Here is a 27,163-nt window from a genome sequence, read left to right on the forward strand (position 1 = left end):
TCCTTCAATTGGCCACCTACCTCTGTGGCTGTTTTGAGCTAAACAAAGGGGGGGGGAAGCATGCGGGCGAGTCAGTCACAAATCTCTGCCACAAACCTGACTTGAGTGATCTTTGAGCAGTTGTCTCCACCACTCAGCCTAACCTGAGTCGCATGGTTGTTGCGAGAATTTTTTTAAAAAGGGGGATTGGGAAGGAAGCCACAACCACATATCCCAGCTTGTGCTCTTTGGAAGAAAGGCAGGATTTAAACAAACAACAACAATGCAATTATTTAGTGATGTGGATTAAAAGATAGCCAAATTTAGCCTGCCCTGTACGCCAGTAGAAGTTTGTTTTTGAAAACCAAAACACAGGGGGTGGGGGGTGGGGAGAACTATTCAGCTATTTTGGAACGAGCATGCAGGAAAAGGCCTCAAAGAGGGACAAAAGCAGTATACCCCTGCTAAAGATTTGGAACAAATGGACTGGAATCCATCTGGAAAGAAACAGCTGCTTCCAACAGAAAATTCTAAGAAAACAGACTAGGAAGGCCTCCCTGGACCAGCAAAATGCCAGTCCTGAAGTCAGTACCTCCCTCCTCGCTTCTTAAGGTTTCTCTTACCTCTAAGCTGTCACTGCCGTCAGCTTCTCTGTCTATAATGTCAAATATGTCTTCATGGATCTTTTCTCCCTGAAGAAAGAAGCGCAAAACAAAACCAAATATTTATCCTCCATTTGACTTTGATTTTTTAAGCCAGAGGTCAGCAACCTAAGGCCCATGGGCCGGAAGTGGCCCATGAGGGTCACTTAACTGGCCCATGAGCTGCCCCTGAACTGAGCCGCCTGCTCGGCAAGACCCTGCACGCTGCGCTAAAGTGACACGGCGCAGCGCGGGGAATCTCTTCCGTGGCTCTGGAAATCACTTCTGCACCTGTGCATGTCTGCAGCACCAGAAATCGCTTCTGCGCATGCCCAGACACTGAAAATCGCTTCTGTGGACGTGCACAGATGTGATTTCCGGCGTCACGCTGCGCCGGCCCGGCCCACAGAGGATCTCCGCAGGAGTTATTATTCGGCCCATGCCCGGTAAGCCTTGCCGACCCCTGTTTTAAGCTGATAGAAAATTAGAAAACTATGAAACTAAACCCTACTGTTGATTATATCTCCCATTCAAGCAGTTAAAAACTATGAGAGATGGTTGCTATTTTGAAGGGGGTATCTGGGAGTTAGACTCTGATGCTGAACCTGAGGGATCCCAGCCTGCACAGGATTCCCCGCCTCCAGAACCAGCTGAGCCGGGGCCAGGGCTTGAGTCTGAAGGATCCCCACCTGTGCTGGATCCCCAGGTGCAGGCATCAGCGGAGTCTGCTCTGGCTCCTGATGGGAGGGAGGACCCATTGCCTGCAGGTGCTCCACTCCCAGCCTCTTCAGAGGAAGCTGAGGCAGCCCCTGGGTCCAGTAACCCACCAGCCTCTCCTGAGCTACAGAGGCTCAGGGCAGGGAGGCGAAGAGAGCTAAGTGCCTACAGGAGGAGTGCTCGCCTCCAGGCCCGGAGGAGAGGCGAGTCTCCGGAGGATTGGGGCCGCCCTAAGCATAGGGCCAGATAAAAGCCAGCCAGACCCAGCCCAAGTTGCGTGAGCAACTTAGTTGCAAGCGTGTGCTCAACCTGCAACCTCGTGCCTGAACCTGCCTTGGACCTCGACCTGCTCCCTGCCTCGCTCCCCGCCGGACTGACCTCCTTTGGACCCCTAGACCCAGGACTGGACTTGGACCTCGCTTCACGGACATACCCCTGGGGCCAGCACAGGAACCAAGGCTGCTCAGCTCCCAGTTTCGTGACCCTCTTACCTGTGAAAAGCCACTGGCCCAGTTATTCCCAGCCCCGCCGCCATGCTCAGACAGGTATATGTTTTCTGGGTTGTACAGGTTGGCGTATGGAGAGTTCAGGATGGAATGGATCACTCGTGGCTCCAGGTCCAAGAGGACAGCTCGCGGGATATAGTGTTCATCGTCTGCCTGTTAACAGGAAACGCAAGCACCTTGAACCCAAAGGACAACGGCACCAAAGAAAAACCACTCTGCCCCTTCCAGCAATCTTCTGCCTGCAAACCTGTAATCTTAAAATGAGTGGCACACATAGTGACAATTGCCACAAGAGCGCACAGCGGATGCGCCTTACCAGTTGCTGTTATTTTCTCTCTCTTTTTTTTTATAAAAATGGTTTCGTATTTCAATAAACATATTCAAACAGACGCAATGTACAGGCATAATAACCACTTAGTTAGCTTTGTTTGCCCAGATACTATACGGCCTCGGCCCAGTTATACCTCAAGGAGCATATCAACCCCCATCGCTCAGCCCAGCCACTGAGGTTCAACTTGGGAGGGTCTTCTGGTGGTTCCCTCATTGCAAGAAGTGAGGCTACAGGGAACCAGGCAGAGGGCCTTCTCGGTAGTGGCGCCCGCCCTATGGAGCGGCCTCCCGTCATATGCCAAGGAAATACAGTGGTACCTCGGGTTAAGTACTTAATTCGTTCCGGAGGTCCATTCTTAACCCAAAACTGTTCTTAACCTGAAGCACCACTTTAGCTAACGGGACCTCCTGCTGCCACTGCGCTGACAGAGCAGAGTTTCTGTTCTTAAGCGGAGTTCTTAACCTGAAGCGTTCTTAACCCGAGGTTCCACTGTAAACAACTGACTTTTAGAAGACATCTGATGTCTTACTGTGTTCTAATGGAAGCTACTAGCTATTCTGCCTGCTGGCTATGACACTTATCCTTTCACTTTACTCTTGGCTGCTATGTCCAGTTCCCACTCGTAGCAGCGCATTTTGAACCCACAAGGCAGAGGGAATAGAAGCCTATCGCACCTGGTAGAAGAAGACATCTTTTCGGTCAGTGCCCTCGGTGGCAAACTCCTCCACAATGCCCTCGGGGCTGATGCCATGCTCTGCGCAGAGCTGCTTCCAGAATTCAAAGCCAACTGCAACAGGAACAAAAGCATAAAGGTAGCACCTGCCTTGCCATCAAGTATACAGAAGAAGGTAAAGACATCACCCTACTACTAAGGGGGAAATAATGCGTGTGCAGGGGAAGCTGCATTCCCTGTTGCACAGAATTTTGACGATACAATACTAGCCCATGAAAATAAGCCCATGAAGTTACCAGCTTGCTTTAAAACAAAAAACTAGCCTGCATTTTTTTTGGGGGGGGGTGCTGCAGAGGAGGAACAGTGAGTTGCATACCTTTATAAATTTAATAAATAAAGAAATGAAATATGCATCATCTTTGGTGCAACAAGAAGCCCGAGGTATTCCACCTGCTGCACATCACAATGCCAGTTCCCTCCCCACCCCCTATATCCACAGGGACTAGCAGCCTTGGCAACACAAGAGAGTCAGAGAGTCATGGCTGTGGCGCCATGCTGTTTATTTCCTTGTAATTACTGATGTGGCTTTAATAGATTTATACATATAGGTTTAATTCGAGCAATACTTTTATTTTAATGATTTGCGTTTCCTCTTCCCCCTCCCCCATGCCCCTACGGGCCGCTCTGTGTTCAGGCTGTTCTTGATTTTATCTGTAAGAGCCGCCTCGAGTCCCTGTTCAGGGGGAAAGACGGGGTTATAAATCCAATAGAGCAGGAGACCCTTAATCTCAGGGGTCGTGAGTTCGAGCCCCATGTCGGGCAAAAGTATACCTGAAGGGGCGTCTCCACCCCCAACTGTTTAGGGAAGTTTTTAATGTCTGATGTTTTATTGTATTTTTAATATTTTGTTGGAAGCCGCCTAGAGTGGCTGGGGAAACCCAGCCATATGGGTGGGGTATGAATGAATGAATGAATAAATAAATAACATCAACAATAATTATCATCATCATCATCATTCCTGCATTGCAGAGGGGCTGGACTAGATGGCCCTTGGCGTACCTTCCAAATCTTCAACTCAAGTGTCTAGTCCTCAACTCTTTTCCTCCCCAATAGAACGCGGCCAACGCCAGGCCACGCCCCTTTAGAACCTTCGCTGTTCCCCCGCCTCTCTCCCCCGCCCTACGCGCTTTTCCGTGGACCCCCCCCCCCCCGCGCATCCCGGCCTTACTTTGGTTGCCGCATTGCCCCAGCTGCAGAGTGATGATCTCCCGCGGCATGGCGGCTCCGGCCTCTGCTCCTCCCGGGCCTGAGACGCGTCCCCTTCTTTAAAAAAAAAAAATGAAAATGAAAATAAATGCCGTTTGCAGCCCCGCTACACGCTTCTTCCCGCCTTCACCTCCTCACACCCTATGAATCCGGTATATACATACATATATATATATATATTATTCCCTTGGCAACGCGCATGCGCCGAAACGGCAGGAAGCGCGCTTTCCGTACGGCAAGATGGCGCCGCACTATGTTGTCGCCGGCATGGGGGCGGCCATGCGAGTGTGCGAGAGGCGGCGGCGGCGGCGATAGTACCGCTGCCGCTGCGGTGTCCGTTGGTGACGGAGAACGATGATCCTCCTCCGCCATCCGCGGGTCTCCCGGTGACGCTGGGCAGAGAGGAAGGATGGAGGCCGAGGCGGCCGGAGGAGGAGGAGGAGGCGGCGGCCGGAGCGGAGAAGGCTCCTTCAGCACCGGCGGCGCCCAGGCCCCGGCGGCGTCGGAGCGGGAGCGGCGGGTTCGCGCGCTGAGCGCCTACCTGAAGGGCCGCCTGGGGCCTTACGAGCCGGCGCTGAGCGCCCTGCAGGCCACGCTCGTCTGGGAGAGGCCGGCGAGGAGCGCGCTGGGCTGGGCCGGAGCTCACGCCGCCTTCGGGTGCGACGGGCTCGGGGGGTCAGGAAAAGGAGTGATGGAGGAGGCGAGGGGACGCGGGCGGGAAACGGGCTTGACGTTTAACTCCGCGTAGGGTGAAGCTTTTCCTTCTCCTGCGGTGCTTATTAGCACTGCCTGAAGTAACAAATCATGTGGGAATATCCTTTCAGGGGTTTGTTTTTATTCTGGCGGGGTGTGTGTGTGTGTGTGTCGTGTACCTTGTTTTCCTAAAGTCATAGAATTGCAGGGTTGGGAAGGATCCTGAGGGTCATCTAGGCCCACCCCCTTACAATGCATTAATCTTTTTTTGCCCAACACGGGGCTGGAACCCACGACCCTGGCATTAACCCACCCAGATGGCAAGGTATAAATAAATCATCATCATTATAATCATCATCAAGAGGCTCGTGCTTCTCAGTCTGAGCTATCCCAGGTTGTTGTTGTTTGTTTATTAGCACTATCTGAAGTATTGAGTGGTGTGGAAGCAGGCTGCATACCTCTTTTGAAGTACTCTTTTAGCTTCCTTTCACAGAACTGCAGAGTTGGAAGGGATCCCCGGGGGTCATCTAGACCAACCCTCTGCAATGCAGGAATCTCTCACTCGGGTTGGGACCCTGAGATTAAGAGGCTCATGAGCTGTCCCGGGTTATTAGTTATTATAATTACAATTATATGCTATTATATTATATGCTATTATTATATTATATTATATTATATTATATTATATTATATTATATTATATTATATTATATTATGCTTGTTTATACTGTACCCCCACCTTTCCCCTCTGACTACAAGGGACTGCCAGGTGGGCTATCCTGCCTTACAACAGGTGGCTTAAACTCTCCCAATGAAATGAGTCTCTGAAGAGGAATATCCATTACGTTTTTATGAAGCATGGTGGTATTTTGGTTAAAAGGATGGTTTATGTGGCACCCTTGGTGGGCTCTGGTCTCAAGTGCATTGTCAGGGAGCCTGGCTAGTGGCCAGGAAGAAAGGGACTTGGTGGAGGCTGATCCATTTGGGGAATGGGGCACTGCGCCACCAACCTCAGGCTGGCCTCAGTGAGCTGCCACTACCGCCCCATCACCCTTCTTACTTACAGCCAGTCCAGGGACTGGCAGCTTCCTGAAGAATTTGTAGAAATCTCAGAATTGTAGGGTTGAAAGGGACCGGTCCAGCCCCCTGCAATGTAGGAATCTTTTGCCCAATGTGGGGCTCGAACCCAAGATCCTGAGATCAAGAGTCTCATGCTCTAGCAACTGACCTATTGTTGGGGCCCATATGCTGTTGCCCCTGCTAATCCCTCCTGTTTGCATGCCTGTTGTCAGTTTTGAATAAAAAGGAAAAAGTGATGGACTGAGGAAGAGCTTCTCTCTCCACCCTCCATTGTGAAGACAATTCTGCTAGCTAGCTTGCATCTAGTGTTTTGACATCAAGACAGTATATGGGATAAAAGTATTTATGGCAATAGAAGCCTTCCTTCTATCCAGAAGTGAGATTTGAACTGATCTTATTTTTGCTTTAGTTTTTGTGTAATCTTGGACGCAAGAGAAAAGATTGCCGGCAGAAGTCATTGCCTAGATCTGTTTTATAATGTGGGTTTGTTAGGCAGGTTGGAGCATGCTGAATTGACAGAGTTCAGTTGCTCTCTGTTATGAATCATGAGGGCTAGTGATGGGTGTGCTGGCCAATCCTGCACTTGCCATGGGAACGCCTGGAGACTTGATGGAGCTGCTTGGATACTGAATGGAAAAGTTAGGATCTTAGGCTTTCCTAGTGCTTCACCCAACATCGATGGGCAAAGCTATAACCCCCCCCCCGTGGGGATAGCCAGCAGATGGGACAACCAGTAATCCCAGAGTTCCTGCTCCCACTGCATCGTGAAAGGGTCCGCTGGCTATGATCTGAAGGTAGTTGTCATGAGTTCTGAAGGTTGCTGAAGGTTTCAGAAGGTTTTCTGCAGGTATCTGAAGGTTCCGAAGATTCTGGAGGTCTCTGGAGTGAAAGATAGGCTAAGCTAGGTAGCGGCCAAAACTTAGAAAGCCAAATAAAAGTTTTTTAAGTAAAAGAAATAAATACTACGAGACTGCAGTCAATGGTGAAGAAGCTCTCAACTGCTCTGTGCGGCTGGTTTTACTTTTGGTTTCTCTCTGGCTTGTCACGCACCAATGTTCTCTCTGGCTTGTCTCGTGCGTTCTCCACACACGCTACAGATAGCGGAGGCTATTTATTAAGGAATCAAACATCGTCATAACATTTACATGAACCAATCACAACCTTGTCTCTAAGCTGGTTTCAAGGCGGGAAACCATCTATTGACCGTTACATTGGCTAAATTGGCGCGCTTTTCCTAAACGCGGAGGGATCCATGCAGCAAACTCCCTGCTGGATCCTTTACCCTTCCTTCCTAATGTGGAAGCACCCCAAAAACATATCCCCCCCCAAGGTTCAAGTATCCTTTATAGAATCCCCTTCAGTTTCTTAGACTAATTCTCAACCCAGCAGAGCAAAGATTAGTCCATGACCAGCCAAAATCTGCCTCTTATGTGGTCACTGCCTATGCTTCCAGAAAGTAGTTCTGGGGAGCCAGATTACAGACTTCTGATCCCCTGTTCTAGACAGTAATGGTTTCTCATTGTGATAGGCTGCTTCTCAGAGCACCAAGCTGCTATGGCTGCAACAGTGCTTTTAAGGAAACAATAGGAAGTGTGTAGTCCCCTGAACTGCCTTCATGTGAGCATCAGGACCCACCTGCTGACCTACTTCTGGAAATAAATGTTCAGTTGCAATTAATAAAAAGAGAGGATGAATGCAGGCAGTTACATGCTGCACAAGTGACTGGGTCTACCCTGCTCTCAAAGGGAAATCCCCTGGTGCTTGATAATCTATTATTGATAACTTATTATTACTGGGTGAAGCCCTGGGAAGCTTCCCCATTCAGTATGACCTTCACCGTGGCAAGATTGCTTTAAATGCACACACATTTCCTTTGGTTGTATTTATCAGCCAAGTAATTTGTATTCTGGAAAACAGACCTGAAGTGTGTTGATGCCATAGGTAGGACACCAAAGAAAGATTAGCATTGTTCTTGATAGGAGCCTGAGGTCTTCTGTGTATCTTCTTGCTAAGTAAAGGTAAAGGTAAAGGGACCCCTGACCATTAGATCCAGTCGTGTCTGACTCGGGTTGCAGCGCTCATCTTGCTTTACTGGCCGAGGGAGCCGACATACAGCTTCTGGTCATGTGGCCAGCATGACTAAGCCGCTTCTGGCGAACCAGAGCAGCGCACAGAAACGCCGTTTACCTTCCCGCCAGAGCGGTACCTATTTATCTACTTGCACTTTGATGTGCTTTCAAACTGCTAGGTGGGCAGGAGCAGGGACCGAGCAACGGGAGCTCACCCCGTCACGGGGATTCGAACCGCTGACCTTGTGATCAGCAAGCCCTACGCTCTGTGGTTTAACCCACAGCGCCACCCGCGCCCAGTACTTGCTAAGTACTGGTGTGTAATTGGGTCTCATTGTAGAGCCCCTTATTAAATGCCTCGGATTGATCATTTATATCATTAGTTCTACAAATGGCTTGGTAGCCCACTTTCTCCCAAGGGCTGGTTCTCATTAAATGATTGAATATAGCCATCTGTCTCTAATTTGGGTGGTTGCAGCTTCTTCCCAACAATACTGATTATATTTGACTAATCATTGCAGAGAAGAAAGCACACAGCTCTTATTCAGTGAGGGAACAAGCAAGTCTTCAAATTTTCTGAAAAAAACAGAACCTCTGAGCTCACATGTCATTTTGTGTGTCAGTGCTGAGTGGTTCTGCCTCTCACTGACTTAACAGGCTTCTTGGCATTCACTGAGTATCTCTCTTGCCAGATTTAACAGACTGCAGCCATTCAACAAGGCTCAGGCCTAGCTTACCAGAAATATTAAGAATGTAAAATCCACAGTAATGCATGTCTATGTTGAAACATAATGACAAGGATCTTGTGTTGGCTGCTGAGTGTTTCAATTTGAAAAAGTGTAATCATTCTTTGTATGCATGGATACAAGGTTATTTACATGTTTACATTTATGGTAAAAATAATTTTGACTATACAGTCGTACCTCGGGTTACGTACGCTTCGGGTTGCGTACTTTTCGGGTTGCAAACTCTGCTAACCCAGAAGTGCAACCTGACGCGTGCGCAATTTGCACATGCGCAGAGCGTTTTTCGCAGTTTTTTCGGTGCGCAGACCGAATTGTTCGGGTTACATCCTTTTCGGATTACGTACTGTAACCCGGAACGGATTAAGTATGTAACCCGGGGTATCAATGTACTGTAGAAAGCTGTGTAACTCTTATTCACAGCTTACAGTTGTAGATTGATGTTAAATAAGCTTTGCAGCACTGCAGATTTTGCTTCTGGTTATAATTGAGTGGAAAGTGACCACTGGCGAATACTCTCTAAATGCCTGATATGTTGATAGATACTCATTTGTTTATAATAACTCTTAAGAGATAAATAAGAATAACATGAGGAGAATACACACACACACACACACACACACCCTCTTTCTGTGGTCCATAGGCAATTTTAAGGTTTCTCCCGCTTGTCTGCAAACTCCTGACATTTGATGCTGAACATTTTTTTCTCCCCTTGATCTTTGTCTCTTTAAACATTGTCTTGCCAGAAGGTGCAAGCCATTGTAAACTGGTTCCTGTCCATAGCAACCCATATACTTAAGATTTCAATACAATGATAATAAATAAGCTACAGCTGCCATAAATGTCAGTTTCCTTCTTGATTGGCAGAGTGAATAGCTAAAATGATCAGTTTTCAGATCATTGATCAGAAACAGAATGATATCTGGTGGATATCCGAGGTCTCACACGCAAAATCCTCTCTCACACACATTATTAACCCTAATGGAAATATATACGGTACTCCAAAGAGCTGTTGTGACACCTTCCATTCCTTGCCTGTTGTTTTCTAACCTCTTCCTGCTGATCATAAGGCAATAATTATTTATCTTGGGCTTCTCCTGCTCCATGGCCTAACACCAGCTCTTGCTTTTAAGGTAACATTTCTAGAGGAATATTGTGTACTGACTAGCTTTATTTTCCCTCAGGTTTTTTGCTCTGACGTCTCTTCATCTGATATTCTTGGTTGCTTTCACCCTGATACTAATAGTGTGTTTAGATCAGTGGAAGAATAAAATATGGCCTGAAATAAGAGGTATGTTTTCCCCCACTTGACCTTTGAATTCAGCTGTGGTCTCCTCCCCCACCCCCATTTCTGAACTCAAGAAATTGCAGATCTCATTAATCAAAACAGTCATTGACAAGGATCTTGTAAACTGGGCTCCTTCCTAGTTGAAATGAACGTTTAGGAGTTGATAGTGTTGAAAAGGCACCCTGGCTGCTCAGATGGTGGGAGGCAGAAGAGCAATTCCACCATAATGAAACTGGTGATTTGGAAAATGGGGATTTGTATTTCAGGTTGCTGCATTTTCACTACTTGTTCATGTGTAGGGGCTTTGCTTTCCAAGTTCGCTTACCCAGATCTCAGATGTTCCAAAGATCTGCTTTTGTTCTCTAGCTGCAGAAAACGCCTTTGTTTGTCAATGTTAAGACATATTCCAAAGGGGTATTTTTTCTTACTGGTTATAGAAACATTTAGTCCAGGCTTTAGTGCATCATTAGATTGAGCATTGAACTAACATCTTGGTGTATATCTTAAATTATATTTTAGTCTGAAAGCAGTCAAGTTAATTCAACAAAACCATAGTATAATTTCTTAGGGAGGTAACCATGGTAAAAAAAATGTCTTTGTTGACTATAGTAGTTTATGATATAGAAAACTGTATTCATGAAGGATGGAATAATAAATTAAAGCAGTAGTTTTAAAAGCTTCATTGAAGACTGAAACCTGATGGTTTTTGTCTCTAATATGCTGGAGCTGAGGTAATATTTGATTAAAAAAAAATCTGTTCCCAATTGAAAGCCTGCTTGCATTTTGAGAACTATCATCTTAGATAAGAACTAAAAGAACATTAGTTCAGGTTGCACTTAATGCTAAGCAAAATCATGGTTTAGTGCAAGGCCACAGGTCCTTGGAGAGGAGATGGTGGTTTCTTGTTCCTCCAGTCCTGCTGCTATGAGCTAAGCCATAGTTTGGCTTAGTATGTCATCCAAACCCAAGCTTGTGGTCTGTCTCCACCAGATAATCCATGAGCTGTAAAACAAGGGTAAACTTGAGTTACATTTTGTGTCAGACCACGAGCTTGATTTCAAATTACACGAATGACTGAAGGAAGAGCAAAGTGACAGTAATATGTTCTCTGGCAACCCACACATTTGCACTAAGCTATGGTCAGGTTTAGCATTACATGCTAACCAGATAATTGACTGCTAGGCCCACCCGCACCCCATCATGCTGCTATCTTGAGGGGCAGTGTTTTAATTTTTTTAATACCTTTTAAATATATTTGCTTCACAAACAACAGCAGTGTACAATAAAATACAAAATGTTTTCATTTGTAAACTAAAGGCAACAAAACCATTTCTACAATTGTGCAATTGCATTTGTACAAAATTACAAACATAATAAATAAATAAAGTTGAATTTATAAAAGTGGGGGCACAGAATTGGATAAAATACTAAGCTCAGGATGTTTTCAGTTGCAGGCTGTCAGTGGGAAACAATTATGCATTATTCTCAAGTCATTGTGTATTTTAATTATGCAGCAAAGAGTTTTTCCCAAGCATTTCCCTCACAACTAATCCTGATCTGTCTTTAATTTTTTAGTAGCAAGACCTGATGAATTAGACAATGAAAGGTATGAAAAATTAAATATCCTTTTCTTTGTAGCATGTCTCATGTTACATGTGCTTGTGTGGCTTAGCTGTAATGCTTTTTGTTAATTTAAACCTTATTGGCAGTGAATGCCCTTCAGTGGCTGGGTGGAAGGAAAAACCCCTTGCTCCTAAATATTGTTGCTTATCTACCTCTTCTCCTAGTTTGTAACTAAGGCTGCAATCCTATGCTTGCTTGGGAGAAAGTCTACTGCTACAAAGTAGGTCCCAGAGTAAGGTTGCAATTTGTGTCCCATTGCAGTGAATAGCACTTCATTCTGAGTTGACATGTAGAGCATTGTGCTGTAAACCATTACTGTACAGTGGTACCTTGGTTTGCATACGTTTTGGATTACAAACATGTCAAACCCGGAAGTGCGTCTCCCAGTTTGCAACATTTTTTTGGATTACAACCCATTTTTTATTTTTTTTATTTTTGATTACGAACAAAAAAATTTTGGAGGCCTCATTGGCGAAAGCGCGCCTTGGGTTACAATCTGTTTTGGTTTACAAACGGACTTCCGGAACGGATTATGGTTGTAAACCTAGGTACCACTGTATTAGGATTAGGCTGCAAGCTACATAAATCTGAGACCTTGAACTCTACATGCACTGGGTTCTTAGAATCCCCAGTTTTCCTAGAAAAGCTGGGGAAATCCAACCTGTTCACTGCTCTTTAATCTCGTCGAGTGCACAGCCAAGGACATGGAGATTTAAGTACTTATTAACACCCTTTAAACAGCCTATAGTCGTACCTCGGGTTACGTACGCTTCGGGTTGCGTACTTTTCGGGTTACGAACTCCCGTAACCCGGAAGTGTAACCTGCTGCGTGCGCAATCCATGCATGTGCAGAAGCGGTCTGCACGCTTCGTGCATGTGCAAAGCACATTTTTCGGGTTACGTACGTTTCGGGTTACGTACAGCGACCCAGAACCAATAAAGTACGTAACCCGAGGTACGACTGTAATTGTGAATACATGTGAGTGGCTTGTCTGCCCTATAGAAGGTTGCCTCCAGTGACAAATTCTTCTGCACGTATCCCATTGAAATGAATTGAGAAGATCTCATTTACGTCTGTGGGATATGTGTTTGGGAGTGCCGCTGGTTTACAAAGGGCTCAAATTAAGCAAGTGTGGGTGTGAAGTCCAAATGCAGGGTCCATTTCTTGCGTGTGAAACAAGAACCCTGAGCAGCTTCAGTGAGGTGGAATGAGAAGAGGGCTGTTTTAAAACTGCAGTAGCATCCATTTCTTGATATTTTATTAGCAAGGTAAGATGTCGTTTTTGTTGTCCCTCCAGCTGGGGCTACGTCCACCCCCGACTGCTGAGTGTGCCTGAACTATGTCACTATTTGGCAGAAGGATGGGTCACAGGAGACAGCTTCATGAGGAACCTGTTGGGCTTCAAAAGGCAAAATCCGGGCAAGGTGAAAAGCAGTCCTCATTCGTACTAGCCATCAGGGAATGGGTCGGAGGGGAAGGGAGAGGGTTTACCCAGAGCAAAGAACAAAGAATGGCAGCAGTTTGAATTACTCTTTTATTTATGTAGAGGTATAATCCGTCTGTAACTGTGTATGCAAAGTGCTCTGTAGTGTACATTACTGGGAAAGAAGGAAACTGGAGGATTGAGAGGCAGGTACAAAGGGGAAAAGGAATGGGATGCCAAAATGGAAAATACTGCAGTCATCCTATTAGATGGAGCTTTCATCAGACTGGTCTTACTTCCACCTACATTCCAAAGTAGAAATGTTGCCCTGATTCTGTCAAAATCACTCCAGGGCTTGGTCCAAAGGCAGCTGTGGCTTATGAGGTTCCTCCCTCCCCTTCTCCTAACGCTTGTGCAAGGCTTCTCAAGCAGAATTCCTCTGTTTTGGTCTCTGTTCCCAAGCATTGAGCTTGCTGGCAGCAGGCAAAGTGTGTCTGTATGGTCTTGAGCCGTAGGAGCCACTTTGCTCACTTTTCTTAATTCGGCAGAGACTAACTTTGGGTTTTGTTTTCCAGTTCTGCCTTCTGGCCTGTGGTGTCCTCACATTTTTGGCTGTGTTGGGCCAGTACATTCCAGGTGTCTGTCTTGCCTATCTAACAAGTGAGTATCTGTGTGCCGGGCGGGGATTGGGCAACAGAGTGCCCTTCACATGAAAGTGCAGAGCATTTGCAAACGAGGTTATTCTGAGTTGTTCCAACTCGGTTGCATTGCAAACTCGTGCGTACATAACAGTCTATTAAGTGGTTTACAGAAAAAAAAAGAAACTACAAAGCAAACAATAAAACCACAAACACATTATCTATATGTTTAGATAAGATCTTTATGTATGATATAATACACAATATCTCTGTTCTATTATATTGTATCCCAAAATGCCTTCTGAGAGCGTTTATTGAACACCAACCCTCTAATCATTCTCTTCCTGCAGTGGTTTCCATCCTTCTGTGGCCACTTGCTGTTTACCACCAGCTGGGTCACCGCCTGTACACCAAATTGGAGCCAGCTCTGCAGCGGCTGGACTTCAGTGTTCATGGCTACATGATGTCTAAACATAAGGAGAGGCAATGTAAGTCTTGTGCAGGGCTGGTACTAACTCACCCACTTCTTGTCTGCTACCTCTTCTTGTTGGTGATGTGAGGAACCTGACAAGATCGGATGAAAACACTGAATGAATCAGCAGTTACCTAAGAATGTTCCTCGCATCCCTGACCATAGTTTTGGTTGGTTTGGGGGGAAGGGAGGAAGGGAATGAGCATTTCCCACAATTGATGAGCAATTGAATGTCAGAACTGTTTCTATCATGGGACCAGAATTGTTGCAGTCCTAATTAGGGCACAGTGGTCAGTTAGCATTTTAGCTCTTGGGGCGCTCTTCCTTGCCCTCTGCAGCCTCTGGTTTGCAATCCCAAAGTCTTCTCTCTGGATCACACCTGTTTCTTCTGCTTGGCTTCTTTATGGGCATTCAGAGTTGCTTCCTTCCCATTTATAACTGCTGTTCTGTGTTCCGATTTCACTGCAGTGCGAAACCAGATGCTGAGGCGGCATGCTGCTAGCGCTGATGGGAGCGACAGTGAAGAAGAACTTGCTGCTTTCTGTCCCACGGTAAATAGGGCATGGATCTTGTTAAAGAATAGGGTGCTGCTAAGATTGGGGTGGGGGAGGATAAGCAACAAGCCGGCCTGTGAGTTTTTACACATGGTCAAACTTGCCTGATTTCTGAAATAAAGCATCTCCTGCTGGCTCTGTTCTTCTTAACTTGAATATGAAATTATTATTTTTATAATGCCATTGGATTTCCCTCATTACATCTACATCTCGTACTTTCAGAAGCAGATTTAGGCATTTTTAATTTTGCAAAACAATTTTTGGGCAACACTTGGGTGGCTGTAAAATGAAGTAAAGGCCTCCAGAATGGAAATGAAGAACTGGAGGACAGCACCTGGCTTTCAAGTTCCTCATTTCTGTTGCTGAGAGGAACGTCTCTGGGTCCATGTGGGGTTGAATGGCATTCTGGAGGTATGTGTGCTCTCCAGTAACCCAAAATTACCTTGCTTAGATCCTTTTTTTATCACTTGCTTCTTTTCAAGTTGGATGATGCAATAGTTGCCAAAGAGCTGGCCATCTCTGATTCGGAGCACTCTGATGCAGAAGTATCCTATACTGAGAATGGGACATTTAATCTCTCACGGGGTCAAACCCCCCTGACAGAGGGATCTGAAGGTGAGGACCGCTATTATCGAAGTTATTAAAGAACATAGTTGCTACCAAATAGTATATTAATCATACAGTTGCAGCTGTTGGTTGTTGGGATAAAAAAGCAAGATATCAGAACCTGGATAAAGTGAGACCAACCAGGTACTGTACAATATGGAAGGTTTGCCTTGGTCCTGCTCTAAAAAGCTTGTAGTTTACATTGAATGAAGCAGACAAAGATTGGTGCAGGGAGAAGTTGCGTACGCTGGTCCACTAAGTGACAGAACCTGGAATTTTATTCTTTGAAATGGGAACTTTCCGTCCTCAACACCTTCAGTTGAGGGCTTTCTGGTGTTAACAGAAAGGCTTCTGCCTGTCGGATTGTTTTAAGACCCATTTGCCAATTAAGAATGCCAGAATCCAGATAGAGTTAGTTCTTGGTCCCTCAAATTCAATTCTGAGGTCTGCTGCAGTACAGAAGCTTTGTAAACTTTCTCTCTCATGCAGAAGATGCAGCTCAGTCAAGTATTTGGGAATAGGTTTCATAACTCTTAATTTTTTCCTCCCCCCCCCAATAACATTATAGATCCCTGTGGGAAGACAATATAGTTTTAAAGAAATTATTGTCTATTTTCCAATAGGAAGTTAGACTGCTTAGTGGTAGGCGAAGAAACCGAGTAATGACTTTGCGTCAAACTAATTCTCTCTCTCAATAGACTTTGATGGCCACAGTGACCCTGAGGAATCCTTTGCCCGAGATCTTCCAGATTTCCCTTCCATCAACCCTGAGGTGACAGGGATAGATGATGAAGATGATACCAGCATAGGCATACCAAGCCTTGCCTGTCGTGTACAAGGCCAGGAAGAGCTGCGACTTTCTCATGACCGGGAGGAAGTGACTTCAGATATCCTAGGTAACCTGCCATTAATGCACAACCTCACAGATGACTTGGCTGGCTTTGTAACCAGGGGAATGATCCAGCTGGCCTTGTCAGGAGCCTCCCAGTCTGGCTCCATGCCTGGCAACAGACGGCAGCAAAGTGCCAAGGCCTTCCTCCGGACCTCCAGCTCGGAGCTTGATACAGATGCTGAAGGAGATGACTTCGAACTGCTGGATCAGTCAGAGCTGAATCAGATGGATCCATCCAGTTCCCGCGGCCAATAAACAATTGTCTTCCCTTCCCTGCTGTGGCTCTTCTGTCTCATGGAGCACAGATGAAGAGCCTTGTGCAGGAGTAGGATAATACCCCATTCTTTGGTGTATAGCCTGATTGGGGCAAATTTGGGAGACAGTGTGAATTTTAGAACAAAACCCCTCTGGTGCAGAATCGGAAGATATTTGTTGCTGAACCTGCCATGCCCTTCCACCTTTCTAGCTTGCTGTGTGTTGCACTCTTTGTTCAAAGCCAAAATGTCCCGCTGCTGTGGTTCACGTTCCAAAATGGGCCTTGGAAGACAGATCTCAGCTTCTGTTTAATGCAACAGAAGTCAGGCAACAGGAACTGGCTTTTATTTAAATGCCAGATAAAGAACAAGTTCTAAAATCTCTTGAGTGATGGAAGTGACTTGTGCCCAGCTGTTGATTGTAAGAAGGAAATCTTCAGATCCAATTGAGTGTACCTCTGTTATGTTTGTGTATGGGACCCTGACATCTGCAAGATATTGGAAGCAGCCTCTATCTATCCCCAGTAAGCATTTGCACGTAATGACCCCAAATCCATATATTTCGAACTTCTGGAGCTCTGATTTGGCTCTTTTCGCACATGATAATGGCAATAATATTTCGGTAGGTTGGACACTCACGCAAACAGTCACACACACACACTTTACTCTTAACTATTTCAGAGAAGTTCCCAGCACTAAAAATGCTCTCCACCCTGCACCATAAAGGTTTGGGCAGAAGCAACAAAAGATTTGGCTCCTAGTTACCCTCTGTCAGTCACCAAAGCCAGCACATATGCGGGAACCATGAACATGCTTCCTCACTAAACAGTCTGCAATCTGTAGTGGCAAAGGGTCTGTCAGTCTGAAGTGTCCATGCACTGGTCATTTGACACCTGCTTCAGAATTCATGGGTGTTTTTTGCTCTCAGATGGCCCCCTCTTTTTGAAGAAAACAATATAGTTGCTATAGAATTTTTTTAGCATAGGATGACAGATGAAAACTAGTCGCAAAGCCAGATTCCTAGGGCCTGCTCACCCACAATATGTGCAGTTTTGCAAGTAGAGCATAAAAGGGGGGTTCACGGCTTCAGAATATTTCATTAGAAAAAGCCTCTGATAATACAGAATGAAACCATATCATCATTTCTGTGGATCTCTGAAATCAGTATGGCGGCAGCATTGTTTTGGCTAAAAGTATTTGAAGACCAAATTTGGATTGGCTCGACGACTGATTTAGGGTACCAAATTCCTATATCTTGGTTGCACTGTGTGCACTGCTGTGAAGATGGTGCTGTGTTCCTCAAGAATAAACCATTTACAAATGGCATCTGGATGTTGCTAATGTTTTTGGTGTGGATTTTCACAGGACCCTCGATACCTGTTTCTCCTTGTTTCAGTAAAACCAGCACAAGTTGTTAACTATGCTGGTATGGTTTTAAGCAGTGTCTCAGACCTGCAAAGAACCTTCACAGAACATACTGTGTGGAGCTGTGTGATGCAGCTAGTAAGTTGGTGATCCTGGTGCTCTATATCTTCCCTTTTAGAACACCACATCCAGACTTTTTGGGTTTGTATACAAAAAGATTAGAAGAGTGTACCTTAGGAGTAATTATTCTTGGTGCAAAGCCATCCTGATAGCCCTCTGTGGACTGAAGAGAGACTTGAATAAATGCTGTGCTTTTACTTTTACTTTTATTTAAAAGGTTTCCAGCCTATTTTCACAACTTGTGAATCTGCTGAACTGAACCATCTTGAATACCTGCATATCCAATTAGCCTTCTAGGTTCCCATCGTTCCAGCTCAACTTGCATCCTCTTTCAGGCTCTGTAGTTAGGCGTTTACATATTTTTCCGACTTCGCATCTGAAGACCTCTGTGATACGCTGCCTATTGTTTTCTTGGCCAAGCAGTAATGTGATGTAGATGCTTTATGCCTAAATAGGACATTCTTGCAGAAAAGACTCAAGAGGGTGGTGCTTTGTATATTTGAAACAGCTTGGTTTTGGTAGCATTTGTGTGGCAATATCATGGTGTTTAACTGCCTTTTTTAGTGTTTACAAATCAGCCAATATTGTGGAAGTTTATAGAGTAATTTGTCATCTTGCAGAAGTTTTTAAAATAAGATGCTGATAACTTTTGAGGTGGGAAACTGACGTTATTTCATTAGGTTTTGTGTTATGTGGATTAGAACAAGATTTTAGTGCAATAAAACAACCATACCTTACCCACTGTATCAGTAGTGGGATGATACTTTTTTTGTTTTTATTGAGTGTTTCTTTCTGCCCTAACTGGAGCAAAATAAAGAATTTGAGACAAGCCCGGTTTCTTTGTTTCTTCAGTGCTACACTTATAATACAGAGATACTTCAATGGGCATGGGCACACATGCAAGCCCTATCTCTAATGTCCCTAATGGACTCGTTTTTAGATGTGCAAAGCTCTGTAGAGAACAACTCCCTGTGATTGAGAACCTGGCTTCAAAATGCTTAGAAAGCCTTAGCAGACCTTGAAGCTACAAGTGCAAAGGCATGCGTCCCTGCCCCTATCTAGGGGTTTAAGACATGTATGTTCAGGCAGTTGCCTGTTTGGTTTCCATACTATTCTATAAAATGGTTCAATTACTTCCCCTGCAAGATTAGAGGAAGGAAATTCCAGATGATGGAATTTTCAAATCAGGTGTTCATGCATTTCTAGCATTCCATCTCATATGCAGATAGGGTTGGAATGCTTTTTAGTTGTCATTATTTTTCTAAAACGTGAGTTGAGACTTACTTGTTCTGATTCATCCTGTTCTATCAAAACTTCAAATCTCCACACTGAGTGCTAATAGCAGGCTTTCCTGGTTCAGATCAAGCAGTAAGTATTATTGGGCCACTTACCTTGCCAGGACTAAAGACGGTTGGATTGGCTTCACTCGGGCCTCAGTTTGGAGTGATGCCAGGTAAGTATGATGAAAATTTGCACAGGTGCATAATATCCAGCACAAAAAAGAACAGCAAGACCACCACCCTTCCTACATGATCACAGTACTTTTAAAGTGTCCAGCATAGGTTTTGTTTGGTTCTGCCAACCTACACAAAACGGGTATATTTATTTATTTTAAAAGTCTTTCTAAACCACTTCATTTTTTTTTAAATCTCCAGGTGGTACTTAACACTATGAACAATATTAAAAACAATATTCATTATAAAAAAGTGCAGACGATGAATCAATAGAATGGTATGACATCAAAGTAAAACAGATTCAGGGGGTTCATACTCATTAATCAGGGTCCAATCTTGTAGGTCAGGGAAAGGTTTAACGAAGTGCCATCTGTGACAAGTAAGGTGGCAGGTTTTGGAATAAGTCTTGGCCGCACTTCCATTCTGACTGCGGCAAAGAGTACTGGCTAATAAAGGTTTTTTAAAAAAATAAAAAACAACAACCCTTCAAATTCCTTTCTCCTCGCCTTGCCATCGATCAAATGGTTACTTTCGTGCAAGTTAGAATAATTTCCCAATGCTGCTGTAATTTATTAAAGACCACAGGAATTAGTGCAGCCCAGCCTTGTAAATCATTCTAAACTTTTGAAATGGTAACATCAACTCCCTGAAGTCAGACAGGAAGGCAGGAACTTCCTTGTCTCCGTGGCTGCCCTTTTGCGAGCAGGCGGGTATGTGTCGTCGTCCCCCCCCTCGCCTCCGATTCCTGCCGAGGCCACCAGCTGCATCTGCCCCTCAAAAACTACATTTCTCCTTGTTTACTCCCGCGAGCCCGGAAGCCACACTGTGCTTATCCATCTACTATTATAGCTCCGTGGTTTCCAGTGCGCCCTCCCTCTCCTGGCCCGAACGCGCTCCCGGAAGCCCGGCAGGGCCTATCCATACAAAGGTATAGCTCTATGGTTTTCACTGCACCCGCCTTCCCGCCCTCTAAGCGGCAAGCTTCCGCTTCCGGGTGTTTCCGGTAGGGGGTCTCCGCCGTGTCCAGGATGAGCGGAGCAGGGAAAACCCGGGAGGGAGCTGCAGGTAAGGCAGTGCGGGTGGAGAGAAAGTGGGGAATCGAGGGGAAGGCGGAGGGGGTGGGAGAGAATGAGCGCGAGCGTGCGTGCGTGCGTGCATATCGCCGCCTCTAGGCCGCGGCTCGGGCCTTCCCTACTCCCTCCGGTCCTTTGCGTTGCTAGGCAACGGCCGGGCCTCTCGCCGCAGGCCTCCCTCGCCCGCGGAGTCCGGATCCGGGCCTCTTCTGACGGTGTGTCTGGAGACCTGTTACCTGCTTCTTGCCTTACTTCAGGCGCCAATTCGCCCGTTTTCTGGAAGGCCCCAGAGGCTGCGTGGCGATTATTATCGTTATTATTATTCTTATTATTATTATTCTTATTATTATTATTATTCATTGCATTTGTATGCCGTCCTTTATCTGAGGGCCGCAGGGCGCCTTACCAACTAATAATAATGATAAGTAAATAAATAAAACAGGAACAAAAGAAAAGAAAACGAAATATGTAACAAAGGAACAAAAGCAAACGCATAACACCCTCCTAAAGATATACGATTTCACCCAGCGCCTAAAGATATATGATGATGACGTCAGTCAAGCCTACTGAGAGTGTCCCGCAAAGGGGGAGCTGCTGCTGAAAAGGCCCTGTTCTCGTGTTGCCACCCTCTGTATCTCTCAAGGAGTGGGGTGCACAGAGAAGGGCCTCAGGTGGTGATCATGGCAGGATCTGGGTCTGTTCATGTGATGCTGAAGTAGGCCCTTGGAATGAGCTGAACCAAGAATGGAAGCCCTCAGTCCTCTGTGTGTGTGTTTATTATTAGTTGGGGGCAACCCAAAGCAACTTGCCAACAAAGAAACAGAAAAACTCACATGGACACATTAAAGGCGGGGGCGGGGCGGAATGCATCAATACATGTTTGTTAACCACCACCTTTTCTTCCTATATACTGAGGATCCTTCCTATTTTTCCCCATTGCAGTTCTTCCCAAGTTGCTGTCATTGGTAATAGAAGGGCCTGCTTTCTGCACTCTTGATGGAATAGCCTTAAGTGCCATTTTGCTTTTTCTCCCCAGCCCCATGCTCCTCTTTCTTTGATTCACACCGCTTTTTCTGTTTCCAAAGGAGCTGGAGAAGGTGCAGCTGCCATCCTGCTACGTTACCTCCAGGAGCAGAACCGGCCTCACAGTGCTCAGGATGCCTTTGGCAACTTACAACGAGAGCATGGCCTGGGCAAGACGGTGAGAGAAGATCTTAGAGGTGAAGGTGTGGGAGCTGTATCATCCACCATTAGCGCAAAATAGACATGTACAACATCTTTCAAAAGCTAAACACACTCTCTATACCTTTCAAAAGCCCCAGATTATATTGGGTATTCCTAGTTTGATACTGTCTTGATTTTAAGCAAATCTGCCAAATATTTTGTACTTCACAATGCTGGACATTCAGTGGTGTGAACCATCCCTAAGGTAATTGTCTGACTGAGACATATACTTGTTTCTCTACTCAAGTTATGAATTCAGCTAAGCCTCGTCTGCTTACAGCAGCAGTTTTGTCATCATGTTATACAATGCAGTAACGGTGCAGCATGGGAGGCTGGCTGTAGTAAATCTCACACTGCTTCCTAGGATATTGGGCTCTACAGCTCTTCCCACTTCCACAGCTTACTGATTTTTCCCTGGCTACTAGTAGATAAAGGGGACGCGAGTGGCGCTGTGGTCTAAACCACTGAACCTCTTGGGCTTGCCAATCAGAAGTTTGGCAGTTTGAATCCCCACGACAGGGTGAGCTCCCATTGCTCGGTCCCAGCTCCTGCCAACCTAGCAGTTTGAAAGCATGCCAAAAAGTGCAAGTAGATAAATAGGTACCGCTCCGGCGGGAAGGTAAACAGCGTTTCCGTGCGCTGCTCTGGTTTTGGTGTTCCATTGTGTAAGAGGCTGCTTAGTCATGTTGGCCACATGACCCGGAAATACTGTCTGCGGACAAACGCCGGCTCCCTCGGCCTGTAAAGTGAGATGAGCGCCGCAGAGTCGTCTGCGACTGGACTTAGCTGTCAGGGGTCCTTTACCTTTACCGTTACTAGTAGATAGCAATGTGAGTTGTCAAGTCCTATATCATGCTGGACTCCTTTATCTCCTTTGATGTGCAAGTATCTTGTGGGAAGGGGAGTCCTCAAAGTTTTAATTTTCAGTTTTTGTTCCGTGACAAAGAGACTTAGATGCACATACAGAAGATCAGTCTGTCCACTTCACAGATATCTTGTGAATATTATTTTTCTCATTCCGTTCCTTCTCTTTTTTCTTTAGGCTGTAGTGAAGGCACTAGAACAGTTGGCTCAACAAGGGAAGATCAAAGAGAAAGTGTACGGAAAGCAAAAAATATATTTTCCAGATCAGGTAAGGGAAATGCCTTTCAAGTTCTATGGGAAGTAAATATTTGCTCACACCAGTAACTGAAGCAAACTATAAAAAAAATATTCAAAGACAACTGTATAGGAAATTCAAATTCCATGAGTGAAATGTAATTGCTGGACAGGGAAGTAGAGTTTGTGACATGGTAACAATTTTATCCTCTGTCCCATTGGTCTTACTATGTTAATAACCCTCACGTCTTTGGTCATGCAGGATCGCTTTGGTAGTGTGAATGACTCAGAGCTCAAAGGCCTGGACAATGAGATTTCGGAACTGTCTTGCAAAGTACAGACCCTCCAACAGAACTGTCGTCACATGGAGTCAGGTGTGTTCAGGCAGGTTCAGTCCGTCTGCTGTGCTAGCCTTTGCTGAGTGAGTGCATGTGCGATTGAGCACTTGAACAGTATGGAGCCTTTGTGAAATGTTTGTAACTGAGCCATAGTACACAGAATGCCTAGAGTCCTTCCCACTGACCGATGCCGTCTCAGATGTTGTAACTAGCAATTCCATTCCAGAACTGAAAGAACTGAAGGGCTCTATGACAACCCCAGAGATGGTTAAGGAGATTGAAGAGTTAAAAAAAGATTGTGCCAATTATACAGAGAAACTGGAGCGAATTAAATCTGCTGCCAATCATGTGACTCCTGAGGAGAAAGAAAAGGTAATGGAGCTGCCAAGGGAGAGGCCAATAGTGGAGACTGGCACGGTCCAGACAGGTATAGTTCTTTCTGGGTGCCCTGCCAATCTCTGCCAGCCATACGCAGGGCCCCTAGTGCTGCTGAATTTTCAGCTTGCCTCAAACACCAAAGGATGGGAGGACTCCAAAATGCATACTGTCATTTATTTATTTATTACTCTTCCTGGGATCTGGGCAGTCCCAGCACTCATCCTGTACCTAGAGCATTCAAATGGGGATAAATGTTGATTTGTCTGGAATTGTCTAGCATTTAATCAAATCAAGGCAACCAGTGAGCACATGTTCTTAGGAGCCTTTTAGCTGTGGGGCTTGTTTAAAATTTCACGAAAGCAATTTTTGTAATATGGATGTCCTTACTCACAAGGTGAACAGTCCCCTCTGTAAAAGCACAGCTGCTTGCCATTTCTGGGATTCTTTCCCACACAGAAAGCTTGTGCACACACTGTCCAACACAATTGTTGTGGTTTTGGTTCTCACATCATAGCTGGCTGCGTTACTGGCCATTCTGTTGGGGACTGATTGTAAGAATTGTTTTCCTTTTGCTTGTTGCAGGTTTACAATGAAAAGAAGCTGTATTGCAGGGAATGGCGTCGCCGGAAGAGAATGGTAAGGCGGCTTGTTTTTCATATAGGATGGGAAAAATAAGTGGTGCGCGCAGCCCCATGGGCAATTTTTTTATGCTATTGTTTAGATCAGAGGTACTGCCCCTCCCCTAACACCCCATACATGTTGTAATGGGGTAGTTTGCCCACCTTTGGTCCCCACCCTTTACTCAGCTCTTACCTGTGGCTCTTAGAAGATGTCAGCGTGCGACAGTGGCCACATGCCAGGAATGGCTTCAACTGGCCGGCTAAAACAGGCAAGAGTGGCCAATTGGTCTCAAACTCTCTGTGAGTTAGGGACTTCGCCTGCATGCAAAGACAGGTTCCAGCGGATTGAGCGGACAAAACCAATAGTGGGTTCAACGGTCAAGAAGGTGGTTTCTGCACGTGCTGCAGAGGGAAGTGAGGGGCAGATGGGGCTCGTCAATCTGTGAAGGTAGCCCACCTGGGAGAAGGAAAGCTCTGATCCTAAACCTCTGCTGCCTTGCGAAATACCTTCGGGAGAAGAAAAGGCTAAATAGCAAACCTCACACAAATCCAGAGTGAAGTCCCTAAGACGGTTGTACGCCCATGAGCTCAGGTTACTTTGGTGTTGCTGATGCAGAAGTTTCATTTCATCCCCAGAGGTGCACTCTATTGTCCCTCTCTTGAGAGACGGATGCCAACAACTGTTTAGTTCTGTAACTTCATCCAGCCAGATGTGCATAGAAAATGCTATACACATGTGATAGGTGCTACACAAGTCTGGAAAATCGAAAAAAGCAAGGCCCTACAATGTTCAAATGCAGATCCACTTTGTTGCCCAGTTTAATCTGGTTGCATGTTAGGAGGGAGAAGTTTCCAGATGCCCTTTCCAGAGATCGGAACCCCAGAAGTAATGAGAGATGTCATTGAAATATTTCATCAGTTTCTCCTTTGTAAGTTTGACTGTTTGATTCTGTTTGTTGGTCCTGATGAGTTCAATGGGATTGCAGGATGAGCATTCTCGAAAATTCTAGCTCATTATGTTTAATGTTCCTGAGATTGTGCTTTCCGTTGAACACTTGCTAACCTGTGGTGGGAGCTATGAGGGGCTGTGGTTTGCATGTTGTTTTGCACCATGTCTTCCTTGCCAAGGATCTTGCCCACACACGTGAACAGTTATTTGCTTATGAAATCTTTCTTCAGTTTGTTTCCTTATAACTCCTTTGAGGTTAGTAGCTGAGCGCTGTAGCAGACAGTCTAATTGGCTGTCTTTTGTATTTTGAGCTAAATCTTAATTCTATGTTTAGTCACTGTAGTCTGCTGAACAAAACAACAGGGTCTGGTTTTTAAAGAGAGAATGCCCAGGAATTTCAAGTTTCAAGATGGATATGAGGTTTAGACCTTTTGTATTTCTCATTGGCTCAGCATTATAATACTAAGCTAAACCATGGTTTAGCATGATCCCGCAAGTGTGCTGACGCACATTTAGAAAATCACAGCTGATTTGACCCTTCCCTGCTCCTTCCACACTACCAGGAGCGAAACCATTGTTTAGATCAGCATTACTTCTGAATCTGGTCTCCAGAATGGTAAGTCAGGATCATACCTAGAGATGGAAAGGCCTAGAAAAACCCCAGAAAAATTGAGAGAGAGAAAACAATTTTTTCTGTGTTTTTTTCCCCAAAGGTGTTTTTTTCTGGAAAATTGGGGGGACGGGACAGTTTGATATAGTTTGCATATTTCACACACTTTTTGAAACTTTTTTTTCTGGGTTTTTTCCAGTCCTTCCCTTCTCTAATCATACCAGACTGTTGTATTCTGCACTATTAAATACTCTGAGGAGGGTGTTCCCCAAGAGGTTGAGAAATAGGGAATAGCTTGCTGCCATTGTTCCTCCCAGCTACAACTTGTAAACTCAACCGTGGCTCCTGAAATATTTAGGCTCATCTTTTTTGGGGTAATCTTTGTCTGTATCATCAAGAGGACTTGTTTCTGTCTACCAACACTGTGGTATAATTCTGTCTTGGTTGAAGGGCCAAGTAGCCAAGTGTGTGTTTTGACTCTCTCAACAGGCAACAGAGCTACTTGACGCGATCCTGGAAGGATACCCCAAAAGCAAGAAGCAATTCTTTGTGAGTACAAACCCAACCCACCTGCCACTGAATGACATGGCCACATAACAGTGGGTTGAGCAGGCTTTTCTCGGCGAGCTCCCATAATGCATTAGTCCAACTACTGCACAGAGGTGGGATATAGGATGCTTCTGTTTTCCTGCCCTGCATCTTAAGGAGTCTGTGTTGTCCTTTGTGCAGGAGGAAGTTGGCATTGAGACAGATGAAGATTTCAATGTTACTTTACCCACCGTCTGAACCCAAGGGCTTCCCTGTTTTATGAAACTGTCACCTACTTAGCACTCAAGTTTCAGTCCGCCATATTCCACATTGCTGTATATTTTTGAAACTACGTTTGCGTTCATTGGAGATAAGCAGACCCTGCCTACTGCACTATTATTTCTTAGTTCCAGCACCTCTCCCCTGGCATGTCAGGCTAATTGCCGTTTTGTTCTTAAAGCTGTTAGTCTCACTACACAGGACTGCTGATAAGCACTTGAGAAAATTGTCTGGGGGTGGGGTGCGGGACACAAAATAAAATACTTGAATTAACTCTGAAGGCTGTATCATTTTTCTCTGTTTGTAACCAGCCTGCATCCTGTATAGATGGTGTGTTGTGCATATTAAACCCACCCAGCTCCTTTGCATTCTGCGTTTAATGCTTCTTCTGTCTGCTTTCTGGAAATTGTGTTTCGTCTAGACTATTTATGCATTGGGAGGGGGAGGGGTGGCTGATTATATATATATATATATATATATATATATATATATATATATATATATATAGGCTTAGCCATAGACATATGTGGTTGAGATACCTCAGGAAGATTCCTTTGAGATTTTAACCATAGAAATGTTTTTTGCAGAGCAGCATTTGTTTGCTTAAAACGGGGGTTGGCAAAGCTTACCGGCTATGAGCCGGATCACTCCCACGGAGATTGTCCGTGGGCCGGACCA

General features: G+C 45.3%; 3 protein-coding genes across 4 annotated transcripts in view; 2 read left to right on the plus strand and 1 right to left on the minus strand.

Moving 5' to 3' along the window:
* The window catches only part of TUBG1 (tubulin gamma 1), a 19,684-nt gene extending 14,922 nt beyond the window's left edge, over positions 1 to 4,762 (minus strand). Inside the window, exons 1-5 of one of the 2 annotated variants that reach the window (XM_033171177.1) lie at positions 4,655 to 4,762; positions 4,076 to 4,170; positions 2,849 to 2,961; positions 1,829 to 1,996; positions 603 to 671 (exon numbers count right to left, since the gene is read on the minus strand). In XM_033171177.1, the coding sequence (XP_033027068.1) occupies positions 603 to 671; positions 1,829 to 1,996; positions 2,849 to 2,961; positions 4,076 to 4,124 (399 nt within the window). In that variant the 5' untranslated portion in view covers positions 4,125 to 4,170; positions 4,655 to 4,762. Of the gene's footprint in view, positions 1 to 602; positions 672 to 1,828; positions 1,997 to 2,848; positions 2,962 to 4,075; positions 4,211 to 4,654 lie in introns of those variants that run through there. The other variant, XM_033171178.1, reaches the window with a different exon arrangement.
* Positions 4,523 to 18,763, plus strand: RETREG3 (reticulophagy regulator family member 3). Its single transcript, XM_033168814.1, has 9 exons — positions 4,523 to 4,770; positions 9,883 to 9,989; positions 11,562 to 11,592; positions 12,908 to 13,034; positions 13,609 to 13,693; positions 14,022 to 14,159; positions 14,612 to 14,694; positions 15,180 to 15,312; positions 16,002 to 18,763. The coding sequence occupies exons 1-9, from the start codon at positions 4,523 to 4,525 to the stop codon at positions 16,448 to 16,450; spliced, it is 1,401 nt and encodes a 466-aa protein (XP_033024705.1). The 3' UTR covers positions 16,451 to 18,763.
* Positions 18,764 to 20,347: 1,584 nt separating this feature from the next.
* Positions 20,348 to 26,851, plus strand: PSMC3IP (PSMC3 interacting protein). The gene is made up of 8 exons (XM_033169682.1): positions 20,348 to 20,453; positions 21,547 to 21,662; positions 22,728 to 22,817; positions 23,046 to 23,157; positions 23,348 to 23,493; positions 24,082 to 24,135; positions 26,168 to 26,227; positions 26,408 to 26,851. The coding sequence occupies exons 1-8, from the start codon at positions 20,417 to 20,419 to the stop codon at positions 26,462 to 26,464; spliced, it is 672 nt and encodes a 223-aa protein (XP_033025573.1). The 5' UTR covers positions 20,348 to 20,416; the 3' UTR covers positions 26,465 to 26,851.
* Positions 26,852 to 27,163: the final 312 nt, after the last annotated feature.

The sequence above is a fragment of the Lacerta agilis genome, chromosome 14, assembly GCF_009819535.1.
Source record: "Lacerta agilis isolate rLacAgi1 chromosome 14, rLacAgi1.pri, whole genome shotgun sequence".
Taxonomy (NCBI): Eukaryota; Metazoa; Chordata; class Lepidosauria; order Squamata; family Lacertidae; genus Lacerta; species Lacerta agilis.